This window comes from Camponotus vicinus, unplaced genomic scaffold, assembly GCF_025532165.1.
Source record: "Camponotus vicinus isolate PSW18456_S1 unplaced genomic scaffold, iyCamVici1.0 SCAF_7, whole genome shotgun sequence".
NCBI lineage: Eukaryota > Metazoa > Arthropoda > Insecta > Hymenoptera > Formicidae > Camponotus > Camponotus vicinus.
The window spans coordinates 5,719,490-5,742,963 of NW_028141979.1; the positions used below are offsets into that span (position 1 = coordinate 5,719,490).

At 33.9% G+C, this 23,474-nt stretch overlaps 1 protein-coding gene across 1 annotated transcript in view; it reads right to left on the reverse strand.

Moving 5' to 3' along the window:
* LOC145974009 (midasin) overlaps positions 1-8,284 on the reverse strand; it is an 89,587-nt gene extending 81,303 nt beyond the window's left edge. Inside the window, exons 1-11 of the mRNA XM_083103728.1 lie at positions 8,111-8,284; positions 7,488-7,729; positions 6,831-7,085; positions 5,658-6,712; positions 2,816-5,557; positions 2,219-2,702; positions 1,491-1,860; positions 1,081-1,398; positions 700-1,008; positions 380-604; positions 119-247 (exon numbers count right to left, since the gene is read on the reverse strand). Coding sequence (XP_082959854.1) covers positions 119-247; positions 380-604; positions 700-1,008; positions 1,081-1,398; positions 1,491-1,860; positions 2,219-2,702; positions 2,816-5,557; positions 5,658-6,712; positions 6,831-7,085; positions 7,488-7,729; positions 8,111-8,182 — 6,201 coding nt within the window. The 5' untranslated portion in view covers positions 8,183-8,284. The remainder of the gene's footprint in view (positions 1-118; positions 248-379; positions 605-699; positions 1,009-1,080; positions 1,399-1,490; positions 1,861-2,218; positions 2,703-2,815; positions 5,558-5,657; positions 6,713-6,830; positions 7,086-7,487; positions 7,730-8,110) is intronic.
* Positions 8,285-23,474: the final 15,190 nt, after the last annotated feature.

Genomic DNA, 23,474 nt, shown 5'->3' on the forward strand with positions numbered 1-23,474 from the left:
ATTATACTGTTTTACATTAAAATAAACTGAAAATTTCATAGCCTTGTTATTATTTCCAAGATATTCTAAACACATTGTTAAGAAAATATTTAATTATCTGTCTCACGTTGTCACTTACCTGTTCGAAGCCACCTAGTATTTCTGTTGTGTCCATCGCCGAATTCATAGCTATCGATCTCAGCTTCTGACCCGTCAAAGTAGCAAGTAAGCGAACTACATTGCTCTTCCCACAACCTGAAGGACCAACCTGTAATATTAAGATTAAAATACGATTAATTAAAAATGAAAAATTCTCATAGAAGACATATATGAAACAATATAATAAATAAATATATATAAATATATATAAATATATATAAATAAATATATATATACATACAAGTATAGACATCCAATTCATCTTAACGCATTGCATGAGGCTTTTTAATATCGTTTTCTGATCTCTGAGCACTAACAAATTACAGTCCTCGTCTGCGTAGCAATTTTTCCGGTTTAACATCATATCACCGATGAAAATTTCATCTGCCGTGATGTGCATCGGCAGCTGATTAGGTGGGAGTGGATATTTTTCGGATGAAAACATTTCTTGATATATATGATAGATCTGTAAAATAAATTCATAATATAAATACTCTATGATATTAAATAGACAGTTCTACGTAATTTTAATTCGCGATCTTGTAATATCGATGAGCTTACCTTTTGCCGATCTTCATTAGTCCTCATTCTATTAACATAAATAAGCTCCACACTATCACTCGGATTAAAATACTGTTTATCGTTACGAAATTTATTAGAAGCAGCTTTAATAGTCATTTCACACCATCGAGTGATATCTCGCAGATTCATTTCCCACGGAGATCCGGCGTGTCCCCACACAACACCAATTTCCGACGCTAATTTACTATTAAACTGTACCATATCATTGATCAAGTGCGTAGGAAGTTGTGGAAATTGCACACCGAGTATAAACTTTAAGTCATCCTCCATTAATGCTTCTATAGAAACCTGCAAAAGTAATAATCTTAGAATACAGAAGTTATACTTTGACAATATTCTATCAAATTCTGTAAATAATACCTGAGTAAATCTATTTAAAAAGGATTTCGGTAATCCTCGTCTAGCTCCGCCCTGCCGTAAGGGATTTTGACAGCCAAACAACCTTGTGCCAGGTTTGACCGAGAACGTCTTCCCTAGTTCAGGGATATATATCTCTCCTCTGTGATCGAAGCAGGCGTTAAGGCCTTCTAAGACCGACTGCGAGGCTAGATTTAATTCATCGAGCAAGATCCAAAATCCAGCCCGCAAAGCTCGCAAAAACGGCCCATCTCGCCATGCAAATTCACCGCCTTTCCCACCTTCTACAGGAAGATCGGTGCCGAACAAATCGGATACATCCTATAAAAGATTTTATTTATATTAATTTTCAAAACAATATGTATTACTTTGATGACGATGCTGAAATGCTCATGTATCGCTTTTACACGTACCGTTTGGTCACTTAAATTGATTCTAAGCAAAGTTTGTCCTGCGGCTTTGGCGAGTGCGGAAACCAGACTAGTTTTCCCGACACCTGGACTTCCTTCCAGCAAGATCGGTTTGTTTAACTGCAATGCTCTTAACAGTTTCAGTGTATTCAACTTTGTAACAGGAGTTGTAAATGTAAAAGCGTAATTTTCGGAAGAGGTGTATAAACCTTTCTTAATATAAAACGGTGGTATTCCAAATACATCTGAAGTATCTATAACAGCTTTTTCGTTTACCCGAGAAGTTTCCACACTAAGATCAGATCTTATATTTTCAACCTCTAATCTAATAAATCGGAGAGCTGCCTCTGCAAAGTCTTTTAATTTGCTGGTACTAAACAATAAATAAAAGTTAATTATTAGATATTAAATTCTTTGTTGCATCAAAGTAGATGAGTGTTACGTTAAACGCGATACACAATAGAATTTATATATCTATCAATGTAAAATTAATAATAAATTAATAAATAAAATTAATAATAAATTAATAAATAAAATTAATAAAGTAAAATAAGTAAAATAGTAAAATAAGTAAATAAGTAAAATTAATAGATAATTTAATTTGTGATAAAATTTATCTTAATAAATTCTTAATAAATTTATCTTATTAAATTCTTTATGTAATTTCTTGTTTGTAAGATTTAACAAATTAAATTCATCCAAAATTTTTATATGCCAAATATAACGCTCACTTTTCCGATCCTGTGCAACCAGATCCGAGGCTATCGATATACGTAAGACAAGCACCGTGATAATATGCTTCTCCGACCGTCAGTTTTGACACGAGTGCATCACACTGAGTGCACGTGTTTATGAAATCGACCCAAGTAAGTACATCTCGTATGGTCACAATAAGCTTTTTGCCCACTTCGGTCGTGTGTAACCATTCTGTGAATTTCAATATCGCAGTAGCGACGGATTCTTTCGTCGATTGCGAATCGATGCGAAGATTGTGCACTATTATGTCGCGCCAGTCGTTCCTTGCCGTACATCCTTCGCACCATACCTCGGTGAAGCGATTACGCAAAGCAGGTGAGAGTTCCTTCTTACCGTAATCACCACCAGGATTCATCGTGCCAATAAATATAAATTTTTCATCTGCCACAATCACGGCATTTCCTTCACCATGTGAAGCCTCGATTCCTCTTTCGGGCAATAGAAGGCTACGTTCCGGTTCTATAACATAAAAAGATTAAGAAATAAATTTCATAATAATAAAACGAATTAAATTTTATGTTCTTTCTTGTTATTTTCAAGTTTTTATCAATAAATTCGCGGTTTATACTCACCCAGCAATGAATTTAATCGCTCCAAAACGCTATCATCAGCCAATGAGATCTCATCGGCTAAAAACAGATCGCCGTTACGCATGGCATTTATCAAAGAACCGTCCACCCACTCGAAAAGTCTCTCGTCGCCTTCAGCACGTTCTCGAACTGGTCGTAAATTTCCCAGGAAATCGGACGATTCAGTATGCATGTGACAATTGACGCTGCGCATAGTTTGACCGTTGATAGCGGCGATCAATTGGCAGACAGTAGTTTTGCCTCCGCCAGTCTCCCCAACTAAAAGCACCGGTTCCTTGAATTGGCAGGATTTCTTTACCAATACCGCCATTCTACGCATATGATAAGTCCACACGATGTGCTCGAAGCCTGGGATCTTGTTGTTCAAGATCTCCTCCAAAATGTGTCTTGTCACAGGCGAAGTTTTATCATTCAGTGTAAACAAATTATCAGGATCCACGTCTTTCTTCAGATGCTTTTTTATCACTTGTCTTATCTGGTCCGCTTCCTCCGCACGGCGGACTTTAGCTGCTAGAACGAGGTAACCCTCATCTGCCATATGTTGATTCCAATCGTAAAATTTGTTGCCTACATTTGCTAATCTATACCTCTCGCCCCAACGGAACAGATCTCGCAAAGTTATAAATCCCTTTTTACCAGCGAAAGCCGCTGTACTCTTACGTCTTATTTGAAGCTCCATCATTACGTCAATTACTTGTTTGCAATATGATTCGGGCATATCACATCTTTTGTGAAGTATTATCTGTAATTCATTCGGTGGTATTTCATCGAAATGTAATTCTACGAATCGATTTCTGAACGCTCGAGACAGAACTTTTCGACCACCGTAAAGTCCAGGAGGATTTTGTGTCGCAAATAGCATAAAGTGTTTGTGCGCTTTTACGACTTGTTGCGTTTCGGGTATGAAGAGTTCCCTATTGTCATCGAGGACTCGATTTAAAGCTTCCAGGACGTCGCTTGGGGCTAAATTTAACTCGTCCAAGATAATCCAATATCCTTTACGCATCGCATCAACTAGAATACCTTCTTTGAACACCAGGTTACCAGTTTCGTCCGCGATATAATTTCCGACATACTCCTCTAAATCTGTATGTTCATGATTGTTTATTCGAACACAAACATGTCCTGTAATCTTCGCAAGATAAGTAATCAAACTAGTCTTTCCTACTGATGTGTCACCTTGTAATAAAACTGGGATTTTCCCAATCGACACTGCTCTCACCAAATCTTTCAAATTTTTTCTGATAGAATCAGTCAATATGTAATTACTAGGTACTTCAGGCGTCAAACTTCCTTCAAGAATCCAATATCCTTCGATATATATATATTGCTCATCCGGACTACACTTTGGCTTCGGTATGCGATTGCCAAGGAAGGCTTTGACATTCTGATTATGCAAGATAGCTTTCGTGATCATTTCCTGCACGATTGGATACGAATTGTAATCTAACTGTGTCAGGAAACTTAGGGAGAAAGCTTCATACAGAGATCTCTGGAGATTGCTACAGGGATTCGATGCAGAAATATACAATGCGCGACATAGAGTTCTAAGACTGTAATGCGGCTTATGCGCTGTACCGTCGAATAATGTATTCGTAGCTTCTTTTCTTACGTTCAAATAGAATTTCACGATCTCCTCGTGCATCTTCACAGGCATATGCAGAGTTTTCAGATAAGAGTTCACGAGTAATCGAAGATCCGGTCGTGCAGTTAGCTCGTCGATATAGAACTCGGTGAATCTGTTCCTCAAACCAATCGGTAGATCTCTCTTACCGACATCTGTGGCCGGATTCATACAGGCAAACACTGTGAAGTCAGGATGTCTCTTCACAAGCTCACCCTCACCGTGTTCGTATAACAGCGACTCTGAAGAATTTTCCAGCAAACTGGAAAGACACTCCAATGTCTCCGCACTCGCAAGATTTATTTCATCTAAGAGAATCCAATCACCATTCCGCAAAGCTTTGATCAAACTTCCTTCCATAAAAGAGAATGCATAATGACTCTTCACTTGACTTTTCAATTTATTAAGTTTATCCTGTATGTTCTTCCATTTTTTTAGCATATCTAGATGCCCGCATAGTTTGGAATACAGCTCGTTGTTTGGTTTAACTTTAATTGCCATTAACTCTTTTAGCTTTTCCTTCTGTTTTTTTACGCCAGCTTTCGTACTTTGAAACATTTGAGCAAGAACATTATTCCATTTCTGCTGTTTATAATTCAGAGATAAGTCCTCCAACCATTCCTTGTTTGGTTCTGCCTTAAAATAAATGTAAAACAAATCTTCGAATTCCTTTAGAACAGGTGAGACTAGGAATTTTAAATCTACCGGTTTGTAGCCACCTAATAAATCGACACTTTCACTCTGCTGATTCATATTTATAATTGTCAACTTGTGATTAGTGCTCCTCGCCAAATATTGTATTGCACTCGTTTTTCCAGTACCCGTCTCACCGACGAGGAGGACAGGCTCTTTTTGCATGATGCAGCTAGCTATGCGTTCTAATAAACATGCAGAAAGTCTTGTAAACGAGAAATTAGTATTTTCTATATGCATTCTCTGAAAATTTTGCACTTTCTTGCGAGGCAATTGCGCTCTACCCGCTATCAGAACATTGGAACGCAAATCTATGATAGGTTTATGCAAGTCGCAGAAGAACTCTGCTTTAGTTTCTACAATGCCGAGCTTGCCAGCCACCATCTTGGCTAAGTTTAATCGTTGGCCTATAAAAAAATCATCAATAATATAAATAAAATCTTCTTTAACTAATTCTCTTAATGTCACATTATAAAGAAAAAAAATAAGAAATAGATAAAAACATACTTTTATCAGATACCGAATAGCAAAAGATATCCAAGGCATCCTGATATATTTTTAATGCAGTATTTGGTGACGATACATCAAAATCGACGATAGCTCTGGAACACCACTTTATTAAATCTCGTGTTGATGTCTGTCGTCCAATCTTTAATGATGTTATAGTATTATTTGTATCATTTTCATTATCATGATGTCCTACAGAAAACAACAAGAACACATCTACTATTCTAGTAGCAATAGTGGTCAGTATTGGAAATAATGTTTCGACTACAGTCACTAATTCATCCTTGGATAGAGATTCCACATTTAGACAGAGCCAATGTTTTTGTAATAAACTCAAAGATCCTGTGACATGCTTTTGAATGCCTGTAGTAGATATCATCAATCGCCGAGTGACGAATAATTGAAATCTACTATTAGCATAAACGGTATCGCGATAGCCAGGTACACAGAGTGTTCCTGTTTCCATCAAGTTGCTCAGAACGCTGATTATGTCCAGAGCAGCGCTATCTATGTCTTCTAATAACAACCATTTGCCGGCAACAACCGCTTGTGTGAGTACACCCGGTTGCCAAACAAATTCACCAGGCACATCAGTACACTTATACATCCCCAGTAGCATCTTCGAGTCAGTCTGATCGCCTAACTGCACTTTGACAAAGTTTGACATGTCGTGTCCAGTGATTTTGGCTAAATACTCTACTAAAGCTGTCTTACCACAGCCCACTGGTCCTTGCAAGCAGATACATTTTCTGGAGCCAATAGCCATGGCTAAACTTTGCATATTTTTCATCATAGATGGGACTGGAACTAAATTATGAGAGCTTTGATTATTCTCAAGAGTAGGTAATAAGATACCACTAACTGATATGATAGATGAGATATTTTTAACTATATTTTCCATCGATTCAAAGCTTGCACAGGCAATTCTATTATCCATCTTCTTGTCTTCATAATCAGTCAGAAATTTTTCAAAATTTGGTATAAATGCTTGTGCACATAACAATCTTGTTGATTCAGACATGTTCAAAACTATCGCTATGCATTTTAAGGCAGCCCTAGAAAAAATTTTTTGTTTTCAAAAACATAAATAATTAAAATTTTTTTATTATAAAATTGCTTATTTTTTCTAACAAGTCAAAACTGCTATTAGTAAATTCACTGCAATGTACCTACCATTTTACTCTATCATCTGCATTTGTTAGATATTTATAAAATTTGGACCAATTCCATTTATGTTTAAAATGACTAACAGCAGACTGTAAAATGTTATAACACGCAATAACAATATCATATTCAGATACTGTAGAGATATTATATGATAATTTTTTTGTATTTCGCCTTTTTGCAGGTGTAGCCGCTTCAAAAGAAGAGTTTGTATCATGAGACTCAAATGGTGCTGGATTAACATCAAAATAGTGTAAAACAAATCTGAAATAACAAAATATTATAATTATTAATGAAAAGAATCTTAGCACTATATGTAAAAAGATAAATTTAATAATTTATTTTCTATTATTAGCAAGAAAAATATTTATATTAATATATTTATACATATTTCATATATATTTAAATCATATATATGTATATATATATATATATATATACATACATGCACATATCACTCATTGTCAATAAAGTTTATTAAACCTAAATTAAATTTAAAAAATTTCAACAAAGTCAAAAATCAATTACTTGTCAATCTCGTATGAATAAAATATATAAATGTGTAAAAGCAAAATGTTATATAAATTAGATTTCCTAATATAAAAAGTTGATTGTATACAAAAAATTATACACAATTCACAAAATATATATCAGGAATGTACATACGTTTTTAGTAAATCTTGATTAGCTAAAAGCAGATTTCCTAATATAACGCAATTTAATCTATGAACAATATCTTTGTCGATTAGTGTAGACTGCATATTTCTATCACTTGTAGATATCGCCAATGAAACAAGTGCTGGTAACAATTCTGGAAAGCAGTCAGCAACATCTTCTGTACACTCTGGCTGCATTAAAAATTCGCATAATATTTCTAAAATTCTGTGATCCTCGAGTTGATGGGATCCCTAAAGAAATAAAGAAATTGAATACATATTAATTTTACATAATGTGTCGTCACAGTTCCCTAACAACACACATGTCCAAAAGACGTCCACAGAATATCTAGAAGACAGCCAAAGGATATTTTATTTTCCTCTGGATGTCCTCTCGATATCTTTTGGACACGTGTGTTGTTAGGGTTATATTTAACCGTCTCTTTCACATTTATAATAATTATAATCTAATTCAAATTATTATTAATATATAATTATATAATATATGGATATAATTCACTGACAACAAAGATTAATAATAATTTGAACTAGATTATAATTGTTATTAATTAATTGAAAGAGACAAACACGGTTAAATATAACGTTAAAAAATATTATAAAAATAATATTTACTTCGGTGGGATAGAATCTTTGCTCATACTTCTCATTTCGCTCAAAGAAACTTGATAATTTTTCAACTAACATTGTATCTTTTTATTTTACTTTTTTATCACACAAGACGCGGTAGCCACATGTAACCACATGTACGGTTATGCGGTTATTTAAAAAACCACGTGCAGAGCGTGCAGAGGCAGGCGGTCCAGGTTTTTCGCGCATGCGCGGCAAACGAGGCCTCAATGAAGTATCTAATACAGACAAAAAGATGTGCCACTGGTCGCCCGAAAAAATTTTCTCTTAGAAAATTGTTTCGGATAATCAACAGCACACATTTTTATCATACACTATACGAATAACTCACGACTATTTATTAAATATCACAAAACTTTTAATAAACTGTGTCTCACTCAACTATATGTCTGTATGCCAAGTAATTTTCCTCGAGCCCGCCAAATCTACCACATGTGGTACATCGCTGATTAGCCGCCACTATTGTCGCGCATGCGCGAAAAACCTGATTCGCCTGCCAACACTGGTGCAGAAAGCAGAGAAAAGACTGGGTCTGTTCTTTTTAGCTGCACTGCTGCACTAGTGCAATAAGTTAGAAAGAGACAAACATACTTTCTTTCACTCTAACTAATTGCACTGGTGCAGCAGTGCAGCTAAAAAGAACAGGCCCACTGAGAGATGTCATGACCTGCTTTTAGGCACTTTTAGCAGAGAGAAGCCTGAGAGCGGCCATGCCCCTGATTTAGGTGGAACCCGTATTTGAAGCGCCTCTATGTCCATAAAACGTGGACATTGAACTACATAGCCATGTCCATGAAACTTTTCAAAGGGTAACATGCTATGTCCACGATTTGTGGTTCTGTTCCGTGCTATATGCACAAAGTGCCGGCAATATGACTGCAAAAATATGAATGCAAGACAAGTTATGTATACATCTTTAATGTAAATAAGATTTGTGGTCTCTCTTTCTCCATATATATATATATATATATATATCGAGATTTATACTAAAAATAGCTATATACAATATATAGAAATTTATTCATAATATGACTATACTTGAAAATAAGATATTTTTTACCAGACTATTAATAAATAATTTATATATTTAAAGAGAGAGAAAGTTTGATATTATTTTCAATATAGATCCTACACATTTCTTAAGAATAAAAGTTCTAAATAATAAAGATGTATATATATATATATATATATATATATATATATATATATATGTGTGTGTGTGTGTGTGTGTGTGGTATATACGTATGTATGTACGTATGTATGTATAAAAGCAATGCGAAAGTTACGTGAGGAAGCGAGAAAGACAAGTAAAATAACAATAAGAGCGAACGAGATAGAAATAGCACGAGCAACGAGACTCGAGCTCGAGAATCGGATTTTTCTTGCGCGCTATTATTTTCCTCTCGCTCGCACCTATTACTGTCTCGCTCGCTCCTATTACTGTCTCGCTCCTATTATTGTCTCGCTCGTTCTTGTTACTGTTTCGCTCGCTCTCGATTCTTGGGTCCGCTTATCTTTCCGAGCTATCTATCACGATTGTCAAGTGTGACAAAGAAAGTAAGACCATGAGTAGAGAGCGAGCGAGATGACCTATCATCAAAGAGTTCCGAAGTCTCTTACAATCGGTTTCTTCGCTTCCTCTATCCATTCGCAATTCACGAAAATGTAAACATCTTATAAAATAAAAATTGAAACTTTTATTTTTAATTTTATCGGTTTGAAAGTAATTTTAATGAATTAATGAGATTTTGGCGATTAAAATGATATCAAACATGACGTAAATCGGGTAATTTTTAATTAATCTGATAATAAATATTTCATTATAATTATATATTTAATTAAATTTATGCGATTTATATCGTGTTTGGTATTATTTTAATCGCAAAATTCTCATTATTCTATTAAAATTATTTTCAAATGAATAAAAAATGCATTTTATTTTTTGACATATATTCGTGAATATTATAAATGAAGTCTCGTGTAAGAAATTTCGGAATCTGCGGCATCGGGAATTTTTTCGTTATTTATAATAATATATGACTTTAAATTGCCATAAAATAAAAACTAAAGCTTTTATATTTTGTTTGATCTTTTTTGATTAAAAGGGATTAATGAAATTCTTGCGTTTAAAATGACATCGAACACAATATAATTCGGATAACTTTTACTTATTGTTATATAAGTAAAAGAATGTTTCTAATTGAAAATTATTTGAATAAAATGTTGGGTTTAATGTGATTTTACAATTAGTCGTAAAAATCATATTAATTCTAAAATTATGTTCAGTAAGATAAATTAAGTAATATAAAAATTTTAGTTTCTAATACATTTTCAATGTTATCAATTGTGGTGTTCACATGACGTCTCCTGGTCTAAATATGTTCAATATAATTAATATTAAATGGTCTATATATTGTGCAGTGAAACAATTTATTTTAATTTATTATATATATATATGTATATACAGGGTGTCGCAGATCACCCGTTTCAGCCGAATATCTCAAAAACTGAGCGCGGCAGACAAAAATATTTCAAACAAAAGTTGTAAGGTTTCAAGTAACGCATTACATGGTGATATCAGTATGACCTTGAAGAGTGTTGTCAAGATCAGGGCAAAATCACTTTGGATTTTTTAAATGGAACTCGCTATTTTTATTACATATTCTTGTAGCTCATCTCAAGAGCTTTCCAAAATACTATAATTAAGTTAGTTTTAATTAAGTACTTTCCGAGTTATGAGGCTTGAAATCATTTCTTAATTTTACATAAACCGTAAAATATCTTGTAAAATATTCATTTTTCGATTATCTTACCTTAATACTTTTATGTACAAAATAATGAGAGGAATCAATTGGTGTAAAGAAAACATAGTTGTTTCGAAGAAAAAATATGTAATTGTTAATTGCAAATTAAAAGAACAGTTAGAAGGAGACAAAGAGTGAGTTAAGCTAAGATTAAAGTTAAACGACGTTGGTAGAAACAGGCATAAGTCAACGATTAAATTATAAGATAAATCGCGATTTAAAATTCCCGAGAAAATGCGACGAATAAATAAATCGATAATATTCGGAATATCCGATTGTGATATGTATACCTTTTATAATATAATAATCGAAGCGTCTCAATAGACATTATAATCGCGCGCGATATAATTATCACATAAATGCGAAGATATTTGGACAGACAATTTGATGTCTGTAATATTTACGAATACAGTACTCATTGTCTGAGTCAATTGCGAATCTTTATAAGATAAATCGCGACTCGAATTCACGGGAAAACGCGACGAATAAATAAGTCCATAATATGCGGAATATTTGATCGCGATACGTAATTTTTATAATATAATAATCGAAGCTCTCAATAGACACGAGCGCGATATAATTGCTATCACGTAAGTATAGAAAATCAAAAATATTTCGACAATCATTTGAGGTCTGTAATGTTTGCGAATATACAATTCACCGACCGATTTACTTGCGAATTTTTATAAGATAAATCGCGATTTAAAATTCGCGATAAAACGCGACGAATAAATAAATCGATAATATTCAAAATATTCAATTGCAGATACGCGAATGATATATCAGTAATATCCGATAAAAAGAGGAGCGATCTTAAAAATGGAGAACGATTAACATCTTGTGTCTACATTAGATTTCGCAACATCAATCTGCGAAGAAAAGTTAAGTAATCCATTGAATGTCGGGAACTTCACTGTAGGAGGGAACGAATCCTGGATCTTCCGGACTATTCCCGATAGCAATGATTTCAGTAATAAATCAACCACAATTATCCCTCGTCATTATCTCCAATTCACGAAATTGATATGCACATTAGAAAACATGTTCTTCCATTATTAAGAAATATATTTCTTTATTGAAAATTAAATGGATATAACGACCTTTTTTATTGAAATGTGATTACGAACGATTATATTTATAAATAATAAAATACATGCATTATTGGAGTTTGTGTTAAATGTGCGAACACATAATTTGGGGTACGGTTCGCGCGCGCGAGACGAATCGAATCCGATATCAGCAAGATTTAAAAAATTTCAATTCGAACAGTGTGCAAAATAAAATAAATCAAATAATTTTAAACAATTAATTCTAGATTAATTCTCTAGATTCTTATTCTTATAACGTTTAAATTAATAATTTCTTTTCTTTTAATCAATATCTTACTGATATAGGTACCCATTCGATTTGTCTCGAAATTTTTAAGTATTCGCACATTTTATATAATATACATGTATAATTTCGCGTATATATAATATATAACATTATTAAAAATTATAAAAATATTTTGGATACGTAAATTTGTGCATGTATTTTATTATACATATATATAAAATGGTATATATCTAAAAACTAATATTTCAAAATGCCGATGGATGTCCAATACCTGCAAATAGTTTCTTAAAAGAAACTAAAAATTAATGTTAATATCCCCAGCACCTAAAAATAATTTTTCAAAAGAGACAAATTATATTAATTAAAAATATATTCGTTCGTAATTATTTTTATCAAAAAATTTATACAAATTAATTACAATATGAAATTATTTGAAAACCTAAAATTTATACACAACGCTATATCCATATTTAATCTACTATTAAATCTTTCTAGCATTATATATATAGACAATAATAATACCAATCCTAATAATGATAGAACATTTTTAACGAAGAAAAGAAAAGATACATTTCTCTCATCTAAATATATATTATTTAAATTAATTCGACGTTAAAGAAGCGTATCATCGTTGAATTACTACCGAAATCATTGCTTTCGGAAATTGCCAGGAAAACCTGAGATTAGTTCCTTCAATCTTACAATAAAAATTCCCAATTTTTAACAGGGCACCGAACTAGACGTCGCGAATGGATCTCACAAGAACCGATGAAAAATAATTCTCCATGATGAAAATCGTTTTGACTCCTTGGCGGTACGAGCCACGCAACTTTCATTACAGTTTATTTAACGGAAGGAACAATGGTAACTCTTTTATTAAAACGACAATCTCGTCTAAGAACGCGAAAAAGAATGCGAAAAAGGACGCGAAAAGAACACGGTGTTTTCGCAACGGTAATTTATTAATTTATTTATGAATATTTTCCGATATGAAAAAAAAAATTCGTAAATACAAATATAACCAAAAAAAATAAATTATTAAATTCATAATAATTAACTCGCGATTCTATAATATCGAAGGTGATCGTTAAATTTTGTGAAGTTAATATTTAATCGTTGACTTATCACAAATCTTATCGAATCTTCACTCTCTTATTCGACATTTCTTTATATTTAATTAGCAATATTTAGGAATATTATCTGACGAGAGGGACAGCGATAAAATTCTTCTGTTAAAATGATAATCTTGTATAAGAACGCGAAGAGAACGCGGAAAGAACACGGTATTTTCGCAATCATAATTTAATAATTTATTTTAAGAATATTCAGTTCCTCTTTGACATGAAAATACTCTTTTATGAATATTCCAAAAATATATACTACAGAAACAAATACTTTAATTTAATGAATTACTATTATGTTAATTACTATTATGTAATCATTATACGTATACTTTCGATAATTTTTCGTGTAATTTACATAAGAATTTACAATCATAAATACAATTTCGTATAATATAATTATAGTCATAATTGTATTGTATTTTACAATTAAAATATCAATGTTAGATATTATAATTAAAATACAATTATAACTATTTATAATTTACAATTTACAATTTACAAATTTATGATGCTATCAATATCAAATAATAATTCCATTTATTCAAATATTTAATAACATTGATATAATAATTTGATATTGATAGCATTAACATTTGGATTTAATATTATATTCGATTTAATACACATACATTTTTAAGTTTTAAAATAAAATATAACATGTTAAGATTTCTTAAACGTTAATAATTATGCAATTTCTTTAATATTTCTGAAGATAATTTTGATAATTTAAATTTCCCTTTTAAAACATTTTTATTTTTAAAACATGTTATATTCATTTTTACGTTTTTAAAAATAAATTCAACTTAATTAAAATAATTTTAATTTACCCCTAGGATTATTGGAATATTAAAAGAAAGAATGAATCTTACTTAATAGCCCTAACAACCCTACTATTAAAGGATTCTAATAATTTTAATAGCTCCAACAATCCTACTATAACAGAATTCTAATGATCTTAAGAGCCCTAACAACCCTAATATTAATAGAAGAATTCTAATGATTTTACTTAATAGCCTTAACAACCCTACTTCCTGATTAACTAAAATTATTCGAGATTTGAGGAACCTATCTCTAATCATCACCTCACCTAATCATGTATATATTTTAGTCACGTGCCCTAACCGCGTACCCTAACCGTACTCTTCAGGCCAGTTGAACCTACCTTTCGTTGATCCTGGCCACTTTCTTTCTCGATCTCTAATCAGAGATCGAAGAAGGAGATAATTACTCCTTCTTTTGCCGGATAATTACCGGCAAAAGAGCGTGAAATATTTACGCTCATTTAGTAACGATCGTTCGATTTCACGATCGTTCGTTAAATATTGAATATAACTTTATTTTAACTGAAATAAAGCCAAATTACTACAAATTTCTATAAATTATATTTTATAGTAAAATATAAAATTAATATGTGTATTTATCATATTACAAATTATTTAATTAATTAATCATTTGGCTTTATATTAAGTTAAAGTAAAGTTTAAAAACAATATCTACAAACAAATTCTACGATGGATGAGCTATGAGCAATTAGAAGATAAGTGCGTATTATAAGAATAAATTAGCATCAAAAATTGATAAAATTGGTAATTGTTAATGCGTGTCCTTTATTTAATAAATTAGACAAAATCTTTACAAAAAAATCTTTTCTTAATCTCTTCTTTTTTTAATTAATATTTCAATATATTTTCGCAATAGATGCAAAGCATAAGTTCGAAAGAACTTATTAAAATTATTTAATTGAATTGAATTAATTTAATTTAATTATTTAATTTAATTTATTTAATTTAATCCATCCTAGCTCATCCATTTTAAGGCAACGGATTTATCTACAATCTACAATCTACATCTACATCTACATCTACATCTACATCTGCAATCTCTACGAATCTGTTACCTTAAAGTTAAATAAAAGTTTTTTTCACTCACCGGCACTGATGCGCAACAGCGGAGTTGTTGTTATCGAAGCTAGTTGTCTGTAACATACAAATATAAAATTCATTTATAATAATGCTCACAAAATGCAATTAATATTTAAAAAAATTTTTATCGCGCGGAATTTTATATCCCATGTGTAAAATAATAAGCAGATAAACACGTATGGAAAAATTTTATAAATTTTTGAAACCGTTTTTTAAATAGAAAATTTTATATGACTTTTATAAAAATCTTTCTCTTTAATTCATTTAAATAATAAGATCGAATTATTGTTCGTTTATAACAAGTTAACGATTTATAACAATTAACATATAAATAATAGATATTCACCATCAGGTTGCTCCGCCGATGTAAGATGCCTCTCCCAGGCCTCCTCCTCCTCTCATGTTGTTGGCGCGCGATAACGACACTCCCGCACTCGCGAGCGATATTTTTATATCGCTATTTTCGCTATTTTACGCGCGATACTTAACGATTTCCGCACTATTTCGATGCGATTAAAAATTTTATATTTGATCGCGCGATGTATATACTTAATATGTATACCTATACATTAGACGGCACTCCCGGATTCGTTACGAGCGAAAATCCCATTTCACTTACGAGAATCAACTTCGAGTCAGCCGGTCGGGATTGCAACGATACAACGAGCAAGGACTAAGCCCAAACCGGAAAGAAGACGAAACGATTGACGGAAATAGAGGAAAATGAAGTTCACCAGCTCTTTTTCGCGCATAATTATCCTATCTCGTATCGAACCTGGACCCGCTAAGCACGATTTCAGGTGCTCCGCCCGGACATATTATGCCTCTCGCGGTTGCTATATGCTACACCAGGCTAGTAGACGGCAAAAGAAGAGGATACCCACATTTTTTAAATGCTAACTTTCAGCAATTTAGAAAATGGGAAGGCAACCCCTTTTACCGAGCAAAAATCATGTCTAGGGGAATCCACTCAACTCCTCGACAGGGTTAACACACGCAGTGCGTGTGGCTGTAGACGAACAAAGAGAAGGGACCCATTGACGACCATTCCGAGCAATCGATCGAGTTCTAACTAATTCGGGCTGAATCACTTGACGAAGCACGAAGCAAGAGTGTACGTTGCATAGCAACGTGTGCAAACTCGAAACATCCCAGTTAGTTGGCATCGGAAGTAGAGACTCGTGACAATAAATGAAATTGGGATTTTATATGAAAAGTCCAAAAGTTCCGCGAAAACGCGACGACGCGAGAATACTACAACGCGAAAACGCGGTAACGAAGCGCATGCCGTCCGCGGCACGTTGACGGCACCAACGACGCGAAAGGGTACTTAGCTTCCCATTCAGGCACCTTAAGATTTATCATAAATAGAAAAATTTAAGATAAACCTCAAGGCACCATCCAAGTACTAAGCCCTCCCACCGCGACAAGGTGTACCCCATGGGAGGGTTATATTATATATAATTTTATATATAATATAATACATAATTTGAAATTTATTTTGTAATATAGTACATAAATTTAAATTCGCAAATATAAACGATAAATAAAAATATAAAGAATAAGAGAACATCTATTATACAAAGCAATGGTCAAAATAATTGATTTTAAACCTAATTATTGCGCGCAATTAATTTTTACATTTTTACTTTTAAATAGATAAATTTTAATATTATAACTATAAGAAATTAATATTATAAACTGTGTAATTACAAAATAATTTATATTTCTTAGATTATAAACTTTTAAAAATATGATAAATAAAAAAATTTCTATTTTTTTACATATGAAATATTTAAATAAATATATTAATTTGAAATGTTTTATGAAACATAAGAGTATCTGAAAAAATTAATTAATAAAAAATTTTATAAATGTTTTAATTATTTTAAAATAAAATGGAATATTTTTTATAAGTATATGTATTATATATGTTACAATTTAAAATTATTATTAAATCACAATCATAGAAATAAAAACGAAACGAGAAATATGTATATTTTGAATATATATATTATTGATAAATAATTTATATATTGTTGCGTCCGCGGAACGCGGTATATATCGAACGCGATATATATCGAACGCGATATACAGGGCGATCCTGAAAAACGATCCGTCTATAAAATGACATATTCCTGACACCATTCTAAGACAATTTTGCCTTTACCAAAATTTGATTTGAAGCGTAGTTTTTGAATTATGAGCAAAAATAGTTAGTAAATCACGCGTCGAGTACAGAAGGCAGGCAGGAGCGGCGCGGCGTGCCGCGAGCGCGGGCGCAGCTGACCGCCCGACGGGTGATTATCACCGCATGAGTCGCTAACTATTTTATCTTATAACATAAAATTATGCTTTAAATAAAATTTTGGTAAAGAAGAAAATGTCTTAGAATTACGTCAGAAATACGTGTTGCTTAAAATAACGTTATTTTAATAATGAAAAGTTGTTCCGGATCGCCGGCCGTCCGACGTTGCAATCAGCTGATTGCTACACGCGATGTGTGTATGGCGGAGTGTGTGCGTAAGAGAGAGAGAGAAAGAGAGAGAAAGAGGGAGAGAGGGAGGGTAGGAGGGACAGACATTCATACACACGCACGCACTTTTTTTCTCGCTCTCTTTCTCTCTTTTACGCAACACTCATACACTCTCTCATTCAGTCTCACTCACACTCTCTCGGTCACTCACTCACTCACTCACCTGCTTACTCACTTGCTCATTCACCTTGTAGCAGCGTAGCGAATCTTCATGCTATGTATTGTTGTATCTGCTGCACGGTTATGATTGCTAGAGATGCGCGACACATTGAAATTTTTTCGATTATTAGTCTCACACTCGATTGACACAATACAGATTACGCGATAACGAGTTTACTGTTTATTCACTCACTATTGATTTATCGATACCAAAAATTACTTTCAAAGAAACGCGAATGCAAACAGCACATGACTCGACGCGAAGCGACGGACCGCGGAGACTGCGCGACCACAAGAGTTATGTTGCCAGAAACGCGACACGCGACATCTAACAAACGACTTGCGCGTGGCGCGTGATTGACGCGAGATAAGACGAACGATCGGCTAAAACCTTCGCATTGCGAATGCGGTAGAAAACATGAAACGTATAATGACATACTTACAAAATTAATTATTTATTATAAATAATAACTATTAATAATTTCAAATTATAATAAATAATTATTATTTTAAAAAGCATGTGTTATACGTTATTACGTTTTCGAAATTATTGCATTCACGATGCGAAGATTTAAGTCAATCGCAAGAATAATGTAATTAAAATTACATTTGGAAAAATTTATTTTTATTCTGCTCACAATGAAATGTTCCAACGTGAAAATGTATTGGTCGCTCTGAAAAGAGCGGATTGACTAAAAAAAATTTTAAAGCAGATGCTCAAAATGCCCGCCATCCATCCTAATGCAAGCTCTCATGCGTTTTAATAAGTTTCTTTCGACGTTTTCCATTATTTCTTCGTCAATATTCCAAATAGCGAATCGTAATCTTGTCTCCAGATCTTCAATATCTTCGGGAAGCGTTTTATAAATTACTTCCTTGCAGTATCCCCATAAGAAAAAATCTAGAGGATTGAGATCCGGAGATCTTGCGGGCCAACGTATCGGGCCGTACCGACCCATCCAGCGTCCGGGAAAATTCTCGTTTAAGTAATTCGTAACGATCCTGGCGTTGTGTGGCCCAGCACCGTCTTGTTGGAAGATAATATCGTTTCTTTCAAATAATGGCACATCTTCTAAGAAATGTGGTAGATTTTCTGTTAATAAATCGACGTAGATTCTTCCAGTTAAAATATCTGGAAGAATAACTGGACCAAGTATTTCAGTGCCCATTATTCCAGCCCATACATTAATCTTCCAACGAGTTTGAAAATTTCGAAATCGCGTGACTCTGGGATTTTCTTCGCTCCAAAAGTGCATATTATGCACATTAAAAATTCCTTCTTGTGTGAATAGCGATTCATCGCTGAATATCACACGAGAGGAATATCTGGGATCTCGATCGACGTTTCGCAGAAAATTTTCGCAAAACGTTCGTCTTGATAATCGCAGGCTTATTGATTGCATCATCGATCGTGCGTCTAATTTATACGATCTTCGCTGGGGGTCTATGCCCCTCCTCGCCTCCCGCGACCAATCACTAATTAGCGTCCGCTACATTCGCGATTGGTCGCGGGAGGCGAGGAGGGGCATAGACCCCCAGCGAAGATCGTATAAATTAGACGCACGATCGATGATGCAATCAATAAGCCTGCGATTATCAGCGATTATCAATAAGCGCGAAGAAGATATGGCAGCGTACACAAGTCAAGAATATTATGACATGCTGATGGCACTTGGCGAGTGTCACGGGCAGCAAAACCCTGCTGCAAGAAGATACGCCGAATTATATCCAAACCGAAGACATCCATCGGGTCGCGTCATACTTAGAGCAGCTCAAAGACTGTATGATACTGGCAGTGTCCTGCCGAACAAACACGACGCTGGGAGAAATCGCGATGTTAGAAATGTACGGAACACGGAGAGAGTTATACGTACTTTTGAGGATAATCCCGAAACAAGTATTCGGGTAGTTGCTCGAGAACACGATTTATCCTATACAACCGTACAAAGAATATTAAAAGAAGAAAAGTTGCACGCGTTTCATTATACACGCGTGCAGCATTTACGACCAGCAGATTACCCTGCAAGACGAACGTTTTGCGAAAATTTTCTGCGAAACGTCGATCGAGATCCCAGATATTCCTCTCGTGTGATATTCAGCGATGAATCGCTATTCACACAAGAAGGAATTTTTAATGTGCATAATATGCACTTTTGGAGCGAAGAAAATCCCAGAGTCACGCGATTTCGAAATTTTCAAACTCGTTGGAAGATTAATGTATGGGCTGGAATAATGGGCACTGAAATACTTGGTCCAGTTATTCTTCCAGATATTTTAACTGGAAGAATCTACGTCGATTTATTAACAGAAAATCTACCACATTTCTTAGAAGATGTGCCATTATTTGAAAGAAACGATATTATCTTCCAACAAGACGGTGCTGGGCCACACAACGCCAGGATCGTTACGAATTACTTAAACGAGAATTTTCCCGGACGCTGGATGGGTCGGTACGGCCCGATACGTTGGCCCGCAAGATCTCCGGATCTCAATCCTCTAGATTTTTTCTTATGGGGATACTGCAAGGAAGTAATTTATAAAACGCTTCCCGAAGATATTGAAGATCTGGAGACAAGATTACGATTCGCTATTTGGAATATTGACGAAGAAATAATGGAAAACGTCGAAAGAAACTTATTAAAACGCATGAGAGCTTGCATTAGGATGGATGGCGGGCATTTTGAGCATCTGCTTTAAAATTTTTTTTAGTCAATCCGCTCTTTTCAGAGCGACCAATACATTTTCACGTTGGAACATTTCATTGTGAGCAGAATAAAAATAAATTTTTCCAAATGTAATTTTAATTACATTATTCTTGCGATTGACTTAAATCTTCGCATCGTGAATGCAATAATTTCGAAAACGTAATAACGTATAACACATGCTTTTTAAAATAATAATTATTTATTATAATTTGAAATTATTAATAGTTATTATTTATAATAAATAATTAATTTTGTAAGTATGTCATTATACGTTTCATGTTTTCTACCGCATTCGCAATGCGAAGGTTTTAGCCGATCGTTCGTCTTATCTCGCGTCAATCACGCGCCACGCGCAAGTCGTTTGTTAGATGTCGCGTGTCGCGTTTCTGGCAACATAACTCTTGTGGTCGCGCAGTCTCCGCGGTCCGTCGCTTCGCGTCGAGTCATGTGCTGTTTGCATTCGCGTTTCTTTGAAAGTAATTTTTGGTATCGATAAATCAATAGTGAGTGAATAAACAGTAAACTCGTTATCGCGTAATCTGTATTGTGTCAATCGAGTGTGAGACTAATAATCGAAAAAATTTCAATGTGTCGCGCATCTCTAGCAATCATAACCGTGCAGCAGATACAACAATACATAGCATGAAGATTCGCTACGCTGCTACAAGGTGAATGAGCAAGTGAGTAAGCAGGTGAGTGAGTGAGTGAGTGACCGAGAGAGTGTGAGTGAGACTGAATGAGAGAGTGTATGAGTGTTGCGTAAAAGAGAGAAAGAGAGCGAGAAAAAAAGTGCGTGCGTGTGTATGAATGTCTGTCCCTCCTACCCTCCCTCTCTCCCTCTTTCTCTCTCTTTCTCTCTCTCTCTTACGCACACACTCCGCCATACACACATCGCGTGTAGCAATCAGCTGATTGCAACGTCGGACGGCCGGCGATCCGGAACAACTTTTCATTATTAAAATAACGTTATTTTAAGCAACACGTATTTCTGACGTAATTCTAAGACATTTTCTTCTTTACCAAAATTTTATTTAAAGCATAATTTTATGTTATAAGATAAAATAGTTAGCGACTCATGCGGTGATAATCACCCGTCGGGCGGTCAGCTGCGCCCGCGCTCGCGGCACGCCGCGCCGCTCCTGCCTGCCTTCTGTACTCGACGCGTGATTTACTAACTATTTTTGCTCATAATTCAAAAACTACGCTTCAAATCAAATTTTGGTAAAGGAAAAATTGTCTTAGAATGGTGTCAGGAATATGTCATTTTATAGACGGATCGTTTTTCAGGATCGCCCTGTATATCGAACGCGCGCGACACAATCGGCAAAATACATAGCATACGCTGACGCTCGTGCACTCGTAAATAATAACGCGATTTAAGGTGCACAAGAATTTTAATAAATCGCGAGTAACATATAAGAATTCAGAATAATCGTAAAACGGATCACAAATAAACGCGCGTCCGCACAACTTGACAGCTGGGCTTAGACTCTCTGACAGTTGTTGTTTATAACAATATCTTGACAACGCGCGCGAAAACGATCTTCTTCGAAAGAATTCAACGGGTGACGAATACATTCAGCGGGACGGGACGCGGGGACGCAACAATATAATAAATAATAAATGTGATAAATAATTTATATTAATGACTTACATCATATCTTATTGATCCATCCACTTCCAAAACCTCCTTTTTTCTTTTGCTTCCTTCGCTCTTTCCTCGTGGCACTTTAATCCTCGTTGCACTTACACTTATTAACGAAAAGTTCCTCGTTGCACTTGCAATTGTGTTTAGAGAAAGAATTTGATAATATATGAAACGTCTCACATCACTACTTCACTGCTCAAGAGCCACTGAGCGAATGATCGTAAGTCAAGAACATTAAGTCATCGTAAGTCAAGAACGCGGTACTGTTTATATCGCCAGGGTCGACTATGTAAAGAAAGAATTTGATAATATATGAAACGTCACTACTTTATTGCTCAAGGTTTCTGTGCGAATGATAATAAAGCCGTGTAACGTATTAACAATAGCGCGATACTGTTTATCAAGGTCGAACACGGTGTTATTGATAATTCTCTCGTTGCCGAAATATTTTCTGTAATATAAAATATTTGCGCGAGGAATATTAAATTATAGAAGTATTTTAATTTATTGATTAAGATTAATTAATTATTTATTAAATCATTCATCACTCATGAAGTATTTCGTTATGCTAATTATTTGCATCTATAATTCGATTGTTTTATTTTGTATTCTCTCATAATCCAAATTATTTTTAGATTTTCAAGTAGAACGATAAAGTAACACGGATGAAATATATTTGTGACTCTAGGTATTGAAATAATAATTATTGTCCGTAAAGATCGCAACGAACGAAGCAATTATTTAACATCTTAGATTCCTATCATTTAATCGATTCTCGATTAAATTGTACATTGTTTAATTAACAAAGATTGTTAAAATTTAAGGCATTGGTCGAAATATAATTAATTCTAATATTGTTAATGAAATATAATAAGCATCAATAATCGAAAGTTCATAACATAATTAAGTCTCTTATCCCCTTTTATGTATATTTTGTTTCAATTTTTAATCACGGTAATGAATGATTACGATTCGATAAAGATTTATAGTTGCGATACAGTTTCATGTCGTGAATTAATTTTTAATTAATTAATTTATATTAATATTTAAAGCAAATTAAGTTTCGATACTAATCGTAATCGTGTTTAGTAAAAAAATTACAATACAATACGAAAC